The 16,825-nt window shown below is 40.6% G+C and overlaps 1 protein-coding gene and 1 long non-coding RNA gene across 2 annotated transcripts in view; one reads left to right on the top strand and one right to left on the bottom strand.

Annotated features, from left to right (window-relative positions):
- Nucleotides 1-3,949: 3,949 nt before the first annotated feature.
- LOC135486540 (uncharacterized) lies at nucleotides 3,950-5,928 on the top strand. Its single transcript, XR_010446715.1, has 3 exons — nucleotides 3,950-4,335; nucleotides 4,691-4,852; nucleotides 5,385-5,928. It is a non-coding gene; the product is annotated as an uncharacterized LOC135486540 (long non-coding RNA).
- Nucleotides 5,929-8,752: 2,824 nt separating this feature from the next.
- Nucleotides 8,753-16,825, bottom strand: part of LOC135486817 (laminin subunit alpha lam-3-like) — a 43,022-nt gene continuing 34,949 nt past the window's right edge. Inside the window, exons 35-50 of the mRNA XM_064769918.1 lie at nucleotides 16,525-16,667; nucleotides 15,931-16,023; nucleotides 15,530-15,641; nucleotides 15,137-15,293; nucleotides 14,695-14,896; nucleotides 14,002-14,121; nucleotides 13,284-13,441; nucleotides 12,721-12,965; nucleotides 12,016-12,141; nucleotides 11,559-11,732; nucleotides 11,219-11,373; nucleotides 10,731-10,880; nucleotides 10,180-10,337; nucleotides 9,884-10,031; nucleotides 9,520-9,653; nucleotides 8,753-8,984 (exon numbers count right to left, since the gene is read on the bottom strand). Coding sequence (XP_064625988.1) covers nucleotides 8,753-8,984; nucleotides 9,520-9,653; nucleotides 9,884-10,031; nucleotides 10,180-10,337; nucleotides 10,731-10,880; nucleotides 11,219-11,373; nucleotides 11,559-11,732; nucleotides 12,016-12,141; nucleotides 12,721-12,965; nucleotides 13,284-13,441; nucleotides 14,002-14,121; nucleotides 14,695-14,896; nucleotides 15,137-15,293; nucleotides 15,530-15,641; nucleotides 15,931-16,023; nucleotides 16,525-16,667 — 2,507 coding nt within the window. The remainder of the gene's footprint in view (nucleotides 8,985-9,519; nucleotides 9,654-9,883; nucleotides 10,032-10,179; nucleotides 10,338-10,730; nucleotides 10,881-11,218; nucleotides 11,374-11,558; nucleotides 11,733-12,015; nucleotides 12,142-12,720; nucleotides 12,966-13,283; nucleotides 13,442-14,001; nucleotides 14,122-14,694; nucleotides 14,897-15,136; nucleotides 15,294-15,529; nucleotides 15,642-15,930; nucleotides 16,024-16,524; nucleotides 16,668-16,825) is intronic.

Raw genomic sequence — 16,825 nt, 5'->3', positions numbered from 1 at the left:
CTCTAGCTTCAATCATTATCTTCAAAATGACAAAAACAGATTTTCAAGATGACCACCCAATAACCAGAAAGTAGGTCCAATCATGAAAACAAAATAGGTGTCAAGGCATATATAATGCTACCATCATGCCACGTTTAGCCACAGCACTTTTTAACCCTTTAGGTACTAATGGTATTTTCATCCTTTTGGGCCTGAAGGTATTTTTGATACCGTAATACAGAGCAATCACAAAACTTCAAACTCATTTTAGAAGGAGAAGCATCAATGCAATTCCCATGGTCCAAAAAATTGTTTGGTAGCATTTTTCCTAAAGTATTTGAAAATACCATGATTTGGGTGATTTGGTGAATTTTGTAAGATTTTTGGGAGTTCAACTTGACCCCCCTCAAGTCTCAGACCCCTAAAATTTTTCCTCCTCAACTGATCTGGTAGACCCTGTGCATGTATATTGTGTACATGGCAAAAATATCCAAACATCAACATCAGAGAATCACAGAAATTATTGCTAGAACTTCGGCAACATCTTTTACTGGCTTCAAAGATGCCATCTTGACGAAATGTGCAGTCAGTGACCACTAATTACTTCGTATCATTTGAATGAGATCCAATTGAGTTGCACTGAATAGAAAAGCGAGAGCTTACTGTGTTGGGAATCCCCAATAAAGCTAGTTGTAAAACCCGGAATTTCGCCCATTAGAACAGGCAGAATGAAGTTTGTTGAAGTGGTGCAGTTGCTCGCCGTGTGGCAAGATCAGGCCCAAAGCATGGTGACGTTGTGCTCGCCGCACGGCGAGATCAGTGCCGAAAGGATTAAACATGCTCTGCTATTGAATGACGAAGTCGGTTGACGATGGACACCACAGTATCATATAAGCTCCACACAGTGCGCTTAAAAGTGTATTGAAGAGAAGCACACTATTATCGCCAGTTTCCTTCATACCGGTTCTTTACTGTGCCATCTACCAAAATTAGTTCTCACATTTGTCCACCCCTAGAGTTTTTTGGTCAATGTTGACAAGCGGCCAACAACTACTCATTCAATCTTCAAACTTTAACGGGAAAGAACGACACACCTCAAAAGGGCATCGAAACCATGACACTCCCCTATACCATCGTACTCCTTATTACAAACTCTTTTCTCTTCAGAATTGACTCTAAGATTGGGAGAAGATGATGTCCTTTTCACTATACAACCAAATGCTGTTGAAAAAACAGAAATTATCTCCTGCTGTTATACAGAAACATCTGTTCGTGCGTTCGATCTACATCAATATTCAATACCTGTCAGATTTGGACCACCAAATCTAAAATTTAAGAAACCAATCATGCTGAAAATCAAACACAAAGCTGAGATAGATCCTAAGGAATATGACAAGAATGTACTTAAACTCTATTTTCTAAATGAGTGTACTGGCGAATATACGGAAATGGATGGAAACTGCCAACTGGACAAGGATTCTGCAATGATCACTTTGGAACACTTTTCAACATTTGTCATTGCCATAGATCGAAGGCAGACGTCTCTTCCTCACCTAAAGGCACGTCTACTCGCGGCAACCATAAAACAAGACAAACAGGGAATTTTTCCCCAGAAGGTTGTTATTTGTATTGTATTTGACAACAATTTTACTATCAAGGTAAGATAACAAACAGATACCAAGCTTACTATTTGTTTCTGGTTAGATTCAATATGACTTTGTCATCAACAAAGTAGTGTCAAAGCCTCAGATCTCTAATGTCACTCTCTTTTTTTGCAAGGAGCAACAATGTAATCGACGTGTGACAATAACCTTGACCATTACCATGATTTATTTTAAAAGGCTGAAATATAGTTATTTATGGAGGACCCGTTTGCAGTCGGATTACATGTATATCCACAGAAATATGAGGATCTATTGATCAGTTTGTTTCTTGGTTTTGACACCTGCTGTTATACAGAAACATCTGTTCGTGCGTTCGATCTACATCAATATTCAATACCTGTCAGATTTGGACCACCAAATCTAAAATTTAAGAAACCAATCATGCTGAAAATCAAACACAAAGCTGAGATAGATCCTAAGGAATATGACAAGAATGTACTTAAACTCTATTTTCTAAATGAGTGTACTGGCGAATATACGGAAATGGATGGAAACTGCCAACTGGACAAGGATTCTGCAATGATCACTTTGGAACACTTTTCAACATTTGTCATTGCCATAGATCGAAGGCAGACGTCTCTTCCTCACCTAAAGGCACGTCTACTCGCGGCAACCATAAAACAAGACAAACAGGGAATTTTTCCCCAGAAGGTTGTTATTTGTATTGTATTTGACAACAATTTTACTATCAAGGTAAGATAACAAACAGATACCAAGCTTACTATTTGTTTCTGGTTAGATTCAATATGACTTTGTCATCAACAAAGTAGTGTCAAAGCCTCAGATCTCTAATGTCACTCTCTTTTTTTGCAAGGAGCAACAATGTAATCGACGTGTGACAATAACCTTGACCATTACCATGATTTATTTTAAAAGGCTGAAATATAGTTATTTATGGAGGACCCGTTTGCAGTCGGATTACATGTATATCCACAGAAATATGAGGATCTATTGATCAGTTTGTTTCTTGGTTTTGACACCTCCATTAACCCTCAAATGGCCAACCACGCTTTTATGCATGTTTTTTAAAATTTCGCGCGCAGACGATCGTAGCTCAACAGGCAACGGCTCTAACGGAATCAGTCTTATTCCAATACATTGTAAACGATGCAGTCGTTTGTGGAATTTTTCAATCAAATTCACCCAAAAAATGTCGAGAAAAGGGCATCTGATGACAGACGAAATTACCAGGATTTTGATGAATGTTACTGACAATATAGTAATGTGAGTGATGACCCTAGTTTTACCGGTAGTGAGGGCGAGTACGAGTCTGATTTTGATTCAGATGATGACTATGTACCTGTTGTACAGCATGATGCTATAGCGATAGTGATGGGGCTATTGATGGAGGCCCTCGTGGAGACAGTTCGTCTGGGGATGAAGAGTCATGCACCCCCTTCTGAGAAATCCTGGGAAATTCGGCGTTTTAAGGGTTAAAAGGCCTTTAAAGAGTGTTCTGGCCTGATCATCATATTATTGAAATCATATGGTTTATGAACACCTTAAAGGGAAGGGCCCGCCAAAAAATGGGGAGTTTTGGACGGCCCGGTCAAAACCTTAGGCGGGAATAAGGTTTCATTGATAAATATAAGGAGTTTCAAGGACCCCAAAACACCTGCAAGGTTTAAGAAATACTGGTCTGTCATTGGTTTACGTTTTCTTATCATCAACATACTCTCATCTTGAAAAATAAGACAATATTTACGACCGATGCGACCAATTTTTATATTCATTTTTTCAACATTATCGTTAACGCGCCCCTTGCAGATTCGTAAGGTACTACATGTATTTGGATGTTTTGCGACAAACTGCCTAGTCTAGTTTCTTCGCTTGCGGATAAACGAATAAGTTACACTGCCGTTCCTTACTGTTGGAATCGAAGGAGAGAGGAAAGGCCTACTATATTCATCTGATGCTGCTAAGTTCTTTTTTGGAGTCTTCAAGGCCTAGCCTTCCGCTGCAAAATACAGTAGGCTATCCCAATGAAAACTGATGCGCCCAGGTATGTGAAACCTCACTCATGAAAGCATACATCACATACACGGCGTTTTGTCTGGTATCGCTATGTATATCATGTTCGTATCGTAATCAGTCCTCTTTCTAAGGTTATTTGGTTTCCATGGTTTCCACGTCCCCACCCGACTCAAAGTCCATATATATGTACTACTATTCTTTGCATTCTCCATCTTTTCTTTGCTAAAACATCACTTCTATTACTATTGACGATGTAACATGTCCTAACTGCATCCGCTATCATCGCCGACTTTATTTATATACCAGAAGACTGGCCGATTATGTAGCCCATAGTGGAAACAGCTGACAGCACCCAGGGAATCCACGTGCTGCTCGCGAATTTTCAACTCGTAGTAAACAAAAAGTTGTAAAGTTATGTAAATAAGCTTCCTTATATGGAACTAGTGACGTCACACAGTAGTTTGTAATTTCGCTACAGATGTCACTACTGCTCTCGGTTGTAAGACGATTCAATCTCTTTAAATACTACTCCTGAGTTGTTAACCACAACTATAAGAAACAGAGTAACATTTTCCATCCACAGAAGTGCCAATGCATTGTACAGGAAGAGTACAGAGCTAAGCTTGACATCAACAATAGTCATGAACTACTGCTGAAACCATGTACAAAAGGCAAGATTGAAGTAAGGAGTGGCATGTGGGTGAACGAAACACCTCTGGTGAGTATGAAGCAACAAATCTAGTTCTCAGTGCTAGTTCTGGGCACTTTAGGAATAACAAGTGCATGTATTTATGAGTGTAGAAAGACTGATTAGTTAACTCACCCTGACACCCGGCCATTGCTATGAACCAGTAAGGCAGCTGGCCTCCTGCATTCAGCCTAGCTGGCATATTGGATATCAGATTGTGCTTGAAATGATTGAGAGAAACTGGTTTTACTCAACACCATTCAATGGGAGTACACAATATGTACTGTTTTTTATGGTACGCGACGTAAGATTAGCATTAGGCCTACCAGGTGTGAGAACAACCTACACCCCATGTGCCTACACTCACAAAATCCTACTTTTTCAGGATATTTCAGCCGAAGATGTCCAGAACTTGATAGCTGCACCTATAATACGCTGCACTGAGCTAATGCCTGAACAGCAAAAACTGTTGAACACTACTGCTGCATGCCAAATTGTGGTGAACCAAGAAGATATGTGCCAGAAGTTTGAAATAGTGAAGAAATGTGTAAGCATATGTATCTATTCAGCATAAGGCAGGACTTCCTCGAATTCTCAGCTGATGGACCGAAGACTATGGCCTGAGGGAAGCAGAACTGAAGGGCACTGCAAGCCAGCCCTAGCTGCAGCTTAACTGCTACATGTATAAAAGAGTTTGATAGCTAAATTGAAGGCAGACAAATTTGTTCTTCTGGTTGTTTAGACAAAACTGCATTTAGAGTGGTAGGCTAAGCACAGCTAATTTCCAAATGCCTTCTGATTAGAATTCTGAGCCGTGGATCATGCAGACCTCTGTTAATTTATTACGGATTTTAGTAATTTTTTCTGATAGGCAGTACGTTTGAGGGAGGGAGTGGGGGCTTTTTTAAAAAGTCCAAAATGACATGAATAATGACATTTGAAGGGCGAGTACATTAACACGCCTACATACCACTTTATCAACCATATTAATATTGAAGACCACAGTGTCCAATTTTTAAAATTCTTCAAAATTTGTATGGTTTATCAATTGTGCTGAATTCATATCTTTTCTATTCCAGTTTCAACCTGACATTCAAGCCCGACCCAAAGAGCTGAAAAGTGGCGAACTGGGCCAAGCTACAGAGAATGAAGTGTGTAAATTGCAAGAAAACCTTGACCCCCTTACAACATTGTTCAATTATTTGATAATGCAGGCAGCCATCTTAGATTCGGACGTTGCTGTCTTGATAGGGTTCGTAATGCCTATATATTCCCACACACCAAATTTGGCTTGGTTATGTCGCTGACTTCTTCATATTTCACGTTCCCAAGTGCACTCACGAGATATCAACACGTAAGGTGGCAGCCATCTTGGATTTTGACGCGGTGACCTAGTTTTTGATAGGGTTCTGACTAATACCTACATGTATATGCAAGTACACACCAAATTTGGCTAAGATAGTTGCGACTCTTCCAGATATCGCGTTCACAAGTGCACTACTGAGATTTCAACACATAAGATGGCAGCCATTTTGGATTTTGTCACGGTGACTACTTTGCCTTATGCCTACATGTACTTACACACAAAATTTAGCTTTGATACATTGCCAACTTCTCCAGGTATCACGTTCACAAAGGCACTCGCGAGATATCAACTCGTAAGGTGGCAGCCATCTTGGATTTTGACGCAGTGATCTTATTTTCAATTTTCTTACTGATGCATATATATACCCACCTTTGGCTTCAATATGTCACTGACTACTCCAGATATTGCGCCCACAAATGCAGTCGCGTAAGGACGCAGCCTGATATCGCGCTCACAAGTATCCAGACGGAATGATGGACAGAGGGTATTTTCATGTCCCCCTTTTGCTCTGCTGAGCAATGGGGGTGGGGGGGGGAACAATTAAACAACATTGAACATGACCTACTTTTCAAGGTCACATTGGTCAACATGACAATCCTCCATCTTTATTTGAATAAAAGTAAATTGGAAATACTGACGATGAAAGTAAGGACCATACCTCAATTCACTCCTGGCTTTTATTGTCCCTCGTAAACACGAAGTCCCCAGGACATTTCATTCTAATGTTGATGTCATATTTTCATCCACAGTCATGGATCCCTTCACAATTTGTCCCCTTGAACTATTCACCCCATTTGAATTGAGTGGTCTTCACTTGTTACGCTGCGGATGTTCCAAAGGAGAAGATTTGAACATTCTGCATGTTCAAAGTCAATTTTCTTTATTCTGTTAATATTGTAGGTCAATATTGTAACTCCCATTGTCAATTTTGTGGAGTTGCATTTCACTAAATCTCTGTATTATCTTATATTCTATTGCATGTTAGTTATTTTGTTTCCTTCAATGTGAAGGTAATTTTGAAGGGCAATGGAGCTGTTATTCTGGTATTGACAGTTGATGCATAATGATACCCAACTGCCTATTGTGTTAATATTCTAGGTCAATATTGTAACTCCCATTGTCAAATTTGTGGAGTTGTATTTCACTAAATCTCTGTATCATCTTATATTCTATTGCATGTTAGTGATTTTGTTTCCTTCAATGTGAAGGTAATTTTGAAGGGCAATGGAGCTGTTATTCTGGTACTGACAGTTGATGCATAATGACACAACTGCCTATTGTGATAATATTCTTGGCCAATATTGTAACTCCCATTGTCAATTTTGTGGAGTTGCATTTCAGTATATCTCTGTATTATCTTATATTCTATTGCATGTTAGTGATTTTGTTTCCTCCAATGTGAAGATAATTTTGCAGGGCAATGGAGCTGTTATTCTGGTATTGACAGTTGATGCATAAACCGATTTGCATTGAAATTTGTTGTGTGGCGTGTAAACACTGCATATTGGCAGGGCGCATGTGCAACAGCTAGTTCCTGTCTTGATAATCTCCTTATTACAACAATGGGCAGGGGCGTAAAGTCTTGTGTAACAACTGTAATGGATAATCGCGACAATGCGCAGGGCTGTAAAGTCTTGTGAAACAACTGTAATGGATAATCGCAACAACGGGCAGGGCTGTGAAGTCTTGTGAAATGACTTTAATGGATAATCGCAACAATGGGCAGGGCTGTAACGTCTTGTGAAACAATTGCTAAATTCCGCTGCTAGGCTTGTTTGTCGCCGCAGGAAATTTGACAGCATCACCCCACTGCTCCGCGAGCTCCATTGGCTTCCTGTCAAGGCAAGAGTCATTTACAAAATTCTGACTCTTGTTCACAAGACAGTAGTGAGCAGTGGGGGTCCGATGTACCTGTCAGATTTGCTGGTGGCGACAAGCGGTTGTACGAGGTCCACCACGTTCAAGGCGCTGAAAATCAGAAGAACTAAGTCCAGGTATGGTGACCGCAGCTTCTCATGCTGTGGCCCATACCTGTGGAACAAACTTCCTTTTTCCATCAGAGCTCTGCCAGAAACATCATTTAAGAGGCAACTCAAAACCACCTTGTTTGAGGACTATTTGGAGGGGTGGCGCCTTGAGCGTGGTGGACCACGGAAAGGTGCCCTATATAAGTATTTCTATTCATATTCATTCATAATCGCAACAATGGGCAGGGCTGTAAAGTCTTGTGAAACAACTGTAATAGATAATCGCAACAATGGGCAGGGCTGTAAAGTCTTGTGAAACAACTGTAATGGATAATCGCAACAATGGGGAGGGGCTTAAAGTCTTGTGAAACAACTGTAATGGATAATCGCATTTGTTTCGACAGATTTAATAAATTGATGATTTTTAACCTGTCGTCGTAGATCGTTTCTTCAAATAAAACGGTCCTAACCGTGTTACAAAAAATGTTTTAAATATAGTTAAGACTGCATGGATGAAGCCATAAAAAATGTTGGGGTTGGGAAGGCACATTTGTAGCTAGTCCGAAAGTTTTCTGTTAATGACGCGTATGCTGCAAGAGCGGGTACATTTCATATCAAATTGAATGCCCATTAGGCCAAGTGTGGCGCAGGTGTTTTTAAACAGGTTTAACCAAATCCTATTTCGGAGAGCGCACTACGGAAAACAGTTCATTTCGGATTCAGTGTGGATGCAGCAAATTGCATCTTAGTTCTTTTGTTTTCTTCACTGAGAAGATAATTTTTTTTAAATGGAGCTGCAATTCTGGTACTGACACAGTTGATGCATAATGGCATTCAATTTCCTTTATTCTGTAGAAACAGTAGGCTAAAATTGTAACTCCTATTGTCAATTTCGTCGCTTTAATAAATCTCCTATTTACCCCATTTTTCTATTTTATGTTATTTATTTTGTTTTCTTCACTATAAAGAAAACAGAAGGGCGATAAAACTGTCATTTCCGGTACGAATAGATGATTCATGGTGACATTATCAGGGAAAATTCCATTGCAAAAACTGGTATAAAGTCTTAGTCAACTTAGTCGGACATTTTTCTTCAAACATTCTAAAACCATCATCATCTGTAATATGGAAGGCTGAAATCTAAAGTTTTCCTTGCCCTTGTGCCTTTAGAAAATATACTCACGTCTTTCTTATTGACAGACAGGAACACTAATCCTTGGTTCCAGACCGTCTTGAACTGCATAAGGACAAACAGCTTCTGGTTGGTGTATCGTCTCACTTGGGGCATCTCCGAGAAGCCGTATCCCAAGAACTGGTACGTACCGGCTGGGGGTAGTTCTGCTGGCCTGAGGAAGGGATGGACCAACATTTTAAAAGGCACTGGCCCATGAGGGTTCCCATACTATGGTATGACATTACGTTACGCTCTCCCTGTTGCTCAAAAAGCGATGATGCACATAACCAGTCTGGCAAGGATTCCGAGTAGCCAGTTGTCACCAAAACAACCTATTTTGCCTGGCCACCCCTATCGACTTGTCACGGATTTTGACCTCTGTCTCATTTCTAAAAATAGGTCTGCGCCCGAATTAGTGACAACTCGACATTCGGGTATCCTTGCTTGACTGATGCCCCCTGCAAAAGTCGACCTTATATGGTCAAAAACAATGATGTCTTATTGTGGCGTCATCATGAACGTTGCCTTTGGTGGACGATGTTGTTTTTCTCACTACCATGTCGAAGCCAGATTGACCAACATTTTTGCCAGCTAGTAAGTAAGTAATCGTTGATGATATCCGTAATTTTACATTTATAACTGAAATGGGTGATTTTTCTGTAAAATGAAAAACGCAAAGCCAACATAATTCTTTGATTGCGACTTACGATTCAATACAGCCACCACAACTCTCGTGGTTTGTTGTCTTCAAGAAGTTATGCAAGCCAATCCTTCCTCCGTCAAACTCCAGCTCGCTGATACAGCCGACGAAGCTGCTGGGTTCAATCTCTGTGTTGGGCATCTGAAGAAGAAAATTGATAGTAGATGCAGTAGTTTAGGCTCTGGACTCATAAACCACTGGCTCAATGATAAATGGCGTGTGTCATCTTCTTGGAAACGACCACCAATTAAAGTAAATAAATCGCGTAAGCTTTTAAGAATCGGGACATCATACAAAGTTGATGGGGTCTAAATTCGTTTTGGGGACAGTCCAGTTTCCTTAAACCGCAGTTTACAGGTAACTCTGCTCACCTGCACGGCAGGGGGAATGCCTCCTACATAGAGAGGGGTCAACCGGTTGATGTCCAGCCTGGTGTAGTAGGGGAAGGAGGAGGCAGTGACAGTCTGCGAGTCTCCACTTGCGATCCTCTTCACAGTCAACTGGCCCACATTGCCCGCCCTGAAAATAAAGGATCCAATCATTATTTTCATTGAGGAAATTCGCATGGAGGAAAAATAGAACTTTACTCTTTTTTATGAACAACTATCCATTGGTTATTTTCTGTTAACCAAAACATCATCATTAGGCTCATCTTTTAATTCTCTACCTTTGGGCTTCAATTCTGTACCAACGATCAGCCTCTTTGTCGAAACTCTTCTCCGGCAGGATATCCATTTTATTCTCCAAGACCCTTGCTCCTCCACCAGCATTCCAAGCCATCCTGACACGGCCTCTCTTCAAGTACAAGGTAAGGAAGTCACTCGGCTGTAATATTAATGAGGTTGATACAGTTTTGATTAAGTGACATCAGTTTACATAGTAGAAAGAAAGAACTCTTTTTTTATGAAGAACTATCAATAGGTTATTTCCTGTGAACCACATTCTAAAAAAATCGATTTGAATGTAGCTTTAACTTACTTACATGTAGCTAATCTCCTGGTGTAAATAAGACTCTACCCATCAAATGAGCTGTTATCAGTTGAACATAGTTTGCTGTGGACGATGCCAGTACTTTAAAGATGTACCTTTGAAGGGATTATCTACTTTTGGTCTGACACGTATTGTTAGGAGAGAAGATTGAGGGCCCTACACCTTGCTTCAAACCGCAAACAGGGGCAATAGCATTGAACCTTAAAGGGAAATTAGCGTTGATCATACCTGCGGTCCCTGTTCAATATAAAGCATCATCGCATATGCCTCGCTGATATTGGTCTTGAAGTTGTAGCTAATGGTGTTCATGGTGCCAGGCTCTGTATCTGGCTTGTAAGTCCTCACACAGCCACCAGCGCACTTCAATGAAACACGAATCTGAAAGAAAAAAGTGGTAAGCAATTAGGGATTTACAGAAATTTTGATTTTTAGTACAGATACAGTCAACTGTGACACAACTCTACTGTAAAAATAACCCCTCGAGAGCTTTTCAATGGAAGGTCAAAGTGATAGTTGGTTGACGCTAAATGAGTTTGACTGTCAATGGCTTATGTTCTTATACTCTCCCCTCCCACATTTTGTGTCTTGCCAATGCACTGGTTCCTATTATCGCACAGGTAAAGTAACACTACTGTCCAAAGCCTTGAGAAGGAAGTCCAGGAAGATTCCAGGAGATCTCCCTTTCTTTGTGGATGATCCAAAAGGTTTTGACTTACCGTGTTTGCTTGCTGCCTTGCCAAACGTATCTTATCCCGGAGCGACAATAGACTAGCTTGGATATCATCATTCTTAACATCAAGAGCAACTTTCTGATTATTCAGGGCCTCTGTGATATTCTTTGCCCTGATCGTGTTGTAAGCACTCTCATCAACTGAAAAATATCGTTAGAAAATATGATTCTGGTGGTTACAAAAAGGAGGTTGTTTGCATATAACACAGCCAATACAGAGAGAGAGATGTCAAGTAGCATAATGTGAACCTTGAAATAATCAAGGAAATTTCATTTTGGGGTTAGTGTGAATTACTGTCTTGTAAACCAAAGACCCCTTAACTTACTGATATTAGGTATGTCCGTGATAGATTCCGTCTTGTTTTTGATCTCCTCCAACCTCGGTGCCAGTTCATTGTCAATCTTGTCCCTAGTTGCCATAACATCAACGAGGGTTGGGATGGTCACTTCGTTGGCTTTGTCGACTGTCTCATTAGCTGCCCTGATCTTATCCAAGATAGCTGAAAACAGTTTTGAATGTAAGAAGGGCTTTTTACGAAGGGAGCAGGCCTGGGCTTATAATATATCATCCCTCCTTTGTGACAAAGTCACTTCCCCCCAAAAGCACCCCAAATAATCTCGTCACCTTGAAAATGACAAAACTAATCCTCCACTGACTGTGGAGTGGAAAGGTTGCCAATTATGTGTCATCTTATGGCTATAAAGAAAAGGACATCCTCCCTGTAACAGACACAAATCTTCGTCCTCAAATCCCTCATTTCGCTCCTGTAAATTAAACTGTACCTTCTCTTGACCGGTTCAGCATGGACAAAGACTTATCCAGTGGACGTTTCTTCCGACGGACATCCAGCAGAGTTTCATCAGTCTGATCAAGTGGGATGCTCATATTCCTCAGCTTGGCTTCCATTGCTGAAAATAAGTAGATAAATCTTAAACAAAATAGATAAAAAGTAACCTGTAAACTGCCAATTTTTCAAGTTGTGATGTTTTATAATGTGTATTGGAACAAGCATAGATGAGGAAAACCTATTTGTTTACCTAACAAATACAAGGAAAAGTTCTCATAACATGCAAAGCTCTGATGAACAAATCCAAAGATTGATGGTCCTGGCTTACTCATTCCTGAAGTTTACTTTGCCCCAACACCTCCTAGGAAAATGAACTTCCTTCCCTCAGCTATACTACAAAACATTTCCACAAAAAGGACCCTCTTTTGATATTTTTTTGGGATATTTCAGAAAAACACCCCCTTTTTGACAATGTTTCTGGAAGAATTCCCTTGACAACAAGTATATGTTTCCCTTGGAAGTGGGAACTTTGGCTCCTATGTATCCTAGCCAAGTGGATTGGCTAGGTCGATGGTATGCGAATTCAAAAGGAGTATATCTTCCTCTAGGAAGTGGGAAATTTGGTTCCCAATGTATCCTTGCTAAGTGGAGGGACCGGGGTAATGGTAAGGAATTGAAAAGGAGACAGAAAGACACCTACCTTCTGCTTTATCTTTCTCAGCTTGTGCCTTTGTCTTCAAATTCGTGCTATCATCCTTTATCTTCCTGGCCTCGACGTCAATCAATTCACCAGATTTCGTCTTTGCTACTTCTATCGCTCTCTCACCGGCCGCTGTGGCATTGTTACCCGCTGTCTTGGACTCACCAATGGCGTCCACGATGTTCTCGTAAACTGTGGCCGCTTTTATAGCATCCGCTGACAACAGACGAGAACCATCGAACAGGCTGCAAAAAAAGATCAAAAATAAGATATCTTGAGCGATAATAGGCAGACAGACAGCCAGTCTTTTCAACTTCCAACACTTTTCGTTTTTGGTGAAAATATTTAATAGTCCCTTCAATAAGACTTAAAGGCAGTCTATAGGCAGCTGTTAAGGTAGGCAAGATTAAGTTACACATAGTTACTCATAGGTGTCTCTACTCTCTCACAGCCCATATACATATACATTGGCACAAGGAATATTTTCATTCCCCATGTCAAACCAAGGATTCTGAATTAAGGGGAGGGGGGCACATGTAGGCACAACTCAACTGAATACGTACCCTTCATAGACCTTTGCCAATAGCTCTAGTTTCTTTGCATGTTTGGTGGCATTTCGCACAACGGGCTCAACGCGTGGAAGATTCTGGGTAAGTAGTCCTGTTGCATCCTCAATATCCAACATAGCAGCTGCCAATTCATCTTTCTTCATCATGAAAGCCTGATCAAAGAAATAATCAAAACTACATGAAGAATGAAGTATCAATGGAGTACAGAGGCTGTGCAAGTGACGTCATACCAGTAAAAGGCACGGATTGACATCACAGCATGGAGTATAGAGGCTGTGCAAATGACGTCATACCAGCAAAAGGCATGGATTGACATCACAGCATGGAGTATAGAGGCTGTGCAAATGACGTCATACCAGTAAAAGGCACGGATTGACATCACAGCATGGCTTGGATAGACGTTTTCCAAGATGCCATCGTCGAGTCACATTAGAAAAGATGTCACATCCTGAACAAAGGTGTCGGTTGCATGGTGGGCTCAATGACATGACGTCAGAATTTTTGAGAGCTCGTGTCAGAAATAGCCAGCCAGGTCAAACTTCTGTGGTGACAAAACATGATGGATTGCCTGTAAAACATGTTGCATTGGTAGTCTTGACTGCTTTTGGCGAAATAGAAAATAGAAAAATCTATATATTTCACTCGGTTTCAAATATTACCACTTATGCTAAATGAAAAAAGCTACTAAACTACTAAATACTTTTATCCTTACCTGCATATTCTGAGGTACCACTTCTCTACATATGCCAGAAGCATTCATATCCACCTTCATCGCTGTCTCAATCATTATGTCCAACTCGTCGAACAAGTCCATAATGTCCTTGTTCTGGCCCTGAAGTGTCAAAGGTGGGTCGAGGTCAAAATTATTCGACAATGTCAAGCATGCCGGCTTATGATTCATCCACAACATAAATTTGGTGATCATAAGTTTGGTCATAGTGTGGATATTTCGTAAAATACATCTCAAATTTCGTGACTTTGAATGGAAGCTTTATCGAAACAAGCTGCACATGCCAAGTAGGCCAAGCTGGATTGTGAAAACCCAACTCATATTCTGAAAAGTCTTAGACCAAAAAAGTCTAAAGTAAGTATGAACTGGCTTGTCAAGGGTACAAGGGTACAAGGGTACAAGGGTACAAGGGTACAAGGGTACAAGGGTACAAGGGTACAAGGGTACAAGGGTACAAGGGTACAAGGGTACAAGGGGTCAACCTACATGTAGATCCCTAATTTAGCACTTCTTCAAAAAATAAAGGTATTTTCGCAGTCATGCAGTTTAAAACATTTATACTACCAGTGGTGATTTTCACTGTCAAATTCAAGGTTTTCCAAAAGGGACAAAAGGGTTCACACCCGACCCCTCTCTCTTGCCCATGCCAATGGTCAATCAAGCATTGAGCCATACCCTCAAGATGTTTATCATCTTGCTGCTGTTTCGATTCTGTTCGTTAGCTCTCTGCGACCTAGCGAGCGATTCACTGATGTACGTCGGCAGATCGATCAACTTGGCATTGAGGGTCCCGAGCCTGGCGTAGAGGTCGGTGAGGTTGTGCTTTGAGGCAGGGCTCAGGAAGTTGTTCACTTGGTTGAGAAGGTCCATCGCAGCCCTGGGACAGAAAGAAAATGGAATATCTCTTGAACGAAAAGTCTAAGAGGTTGTCGATGAAGAATTATTAGGGAAGTAATTTTGGCCTCCCAAAAAGACCATACCTCTCTTAAATGGGACTTGAATTGAATAATTGCGGCTTTGATAGATTTTTACATGAAATGCTGAATGGAGTTTAAAACATCAAGTGTTCTTTTTCTAAAGATATTAAATGCAAAAATGTTTGTGACATTTTCCTTACTGTTTCTCTTTATTGAGCTTCTTCTCGGTGCGATTGAAGTTCCTCCTCTTAATAGAGTTGAGAATTCCTTCAGCTCGGGCAAGAAGCTTGGACATACGGCCTTCGGATAACATTGTGGTCTTATTGGTCAGCTGGTCATGTACTTTAGTTACAAAGTCTGAAAGAGAGACAAACATGTATACATCAAGGTTGTCAGCCAAGAACATTAGGGCATATCTGGGGGCTCCCCAATTCTTTTTAAATCGTTGAATTTGACTATGAATAGTTAGAACAAACCTTCTAAATATAATCATAATTACTACTGTGACCTCAAAAAAATAGTGACCACTTGTACTTTTTTCAGTTGTTTTCTTATTTCTCCGCTATATTGAAAGTTACATAATCATGTTGTACCTTTGACATCTTTGTGTGTTTCATTGTTCATCTCAATGAGGTCAATGAGTTGGTCCTTCAGCTTCCTTGCATCGTTGCGTGAGACGTTGCTCTTTACTTTAGATTCCTTGGTCTGGAGTGAGAAAATGTAAACATGAAGAACATGATGAAGATAGGTTACGTCCTCCACCATTCCGGAGTTTTTGATGGATTTGAGTTATGAAAAAAAAATCGACTTTGAATTTTTTTTCACAATTTTAGCTATGCTACTTTATTATAAGCAAACTGATCAAAAGAATGACAACAATCCACATTGTATTACTACTGAAATCATTGGTGCAAACTATTTATCCAATCGCAATCAAACTGAGTTGGTAAATGAATAGATGGCAATTGCCAGATGGGGTGAAATGGGCTCTCACCTTGATCTGCGAGTCTGAAATCATCATTTCTGCGGGTCCAATATCTTGTTTAAGCGTGTTGATGGCATTAAGGCGAGCTTTCTCTTGCTTTTCCTGAAAGACAAGACATAACTTTAGAAGAATTTTTAAACGTGAACCTCAACCTGATAAGTCTTACACCTTAAAAGGCGTGGGACTCGTGATCTGAATATTGTGGGTTGGAGAGCTGACATATGGATACCTATCTTGGTATTTCTGAGAAATAAGGTTGCTACGTCCATTGAATGAATTGAAAAGCCTTGGTACCAGGTACCGGACTAGCAAAAGACTCCATCCACCTGGAACAAGGTTTACACGTAGCTTGGGATGGTCACCACCTCAGTGGGAGAATATAAGTGCAAATTGATGCCCAGTGGCAGTGGCACTTGTTACGAGTCCGTGAGCTAGATAGGGCTTGTATTCATTGAGACGACTCAGGGTTGGTACAAATACATTTTTTACCAACTACTGAACATAGAGGGGGACACAACTCGGTCTTACTATACAGTGATATCGTAACAGCACCCATTAAACTCTCGCAAAAGGGAATGCGATTGAAGAATTAAATACGCCCACCTTTAAGAATTTCGTCATATTTTCCATTGTGTACAGACGTTGCCATGGTACCACGGCGGCAACTGTTACGTCCATCTGTGCAGACGCAGCCTCCATCTCATCCAACGGTGCCATTAGGTCCTTGGAGCATCCTTCATCGCACGCTGAAATTGACAACAACATTTTTCAGATAAAAACATCAATGGGCCTCGTCACGGGGTGTTTGAGGAGCGAGTTCAGTCTCAGGTGAGAAGGTTGGAAGGCGGTAGATTTAAAAGACCAGCAATATGAATTGTGATGAGGGATGTTTAACATGTTTAAG

The sequence above is a fragment of the Lineus longissimus genome, chromosome 4 (assembly GCF_910592395.1).
Source record: "Lineus longissimus chromosome 4, tnLinLong1.2, whole genome shotgun sequence".
NCBI lineage: Eukaryota > Metazoa > Nemertea > Pilidiophora > Heteronemertea > Lineidae > Lineus > Lineus longissimus.
Note: the sequence above shows the minus strand (reverse complement) of the source record. Positions and strands in the feature narration are given on the sequence as shown.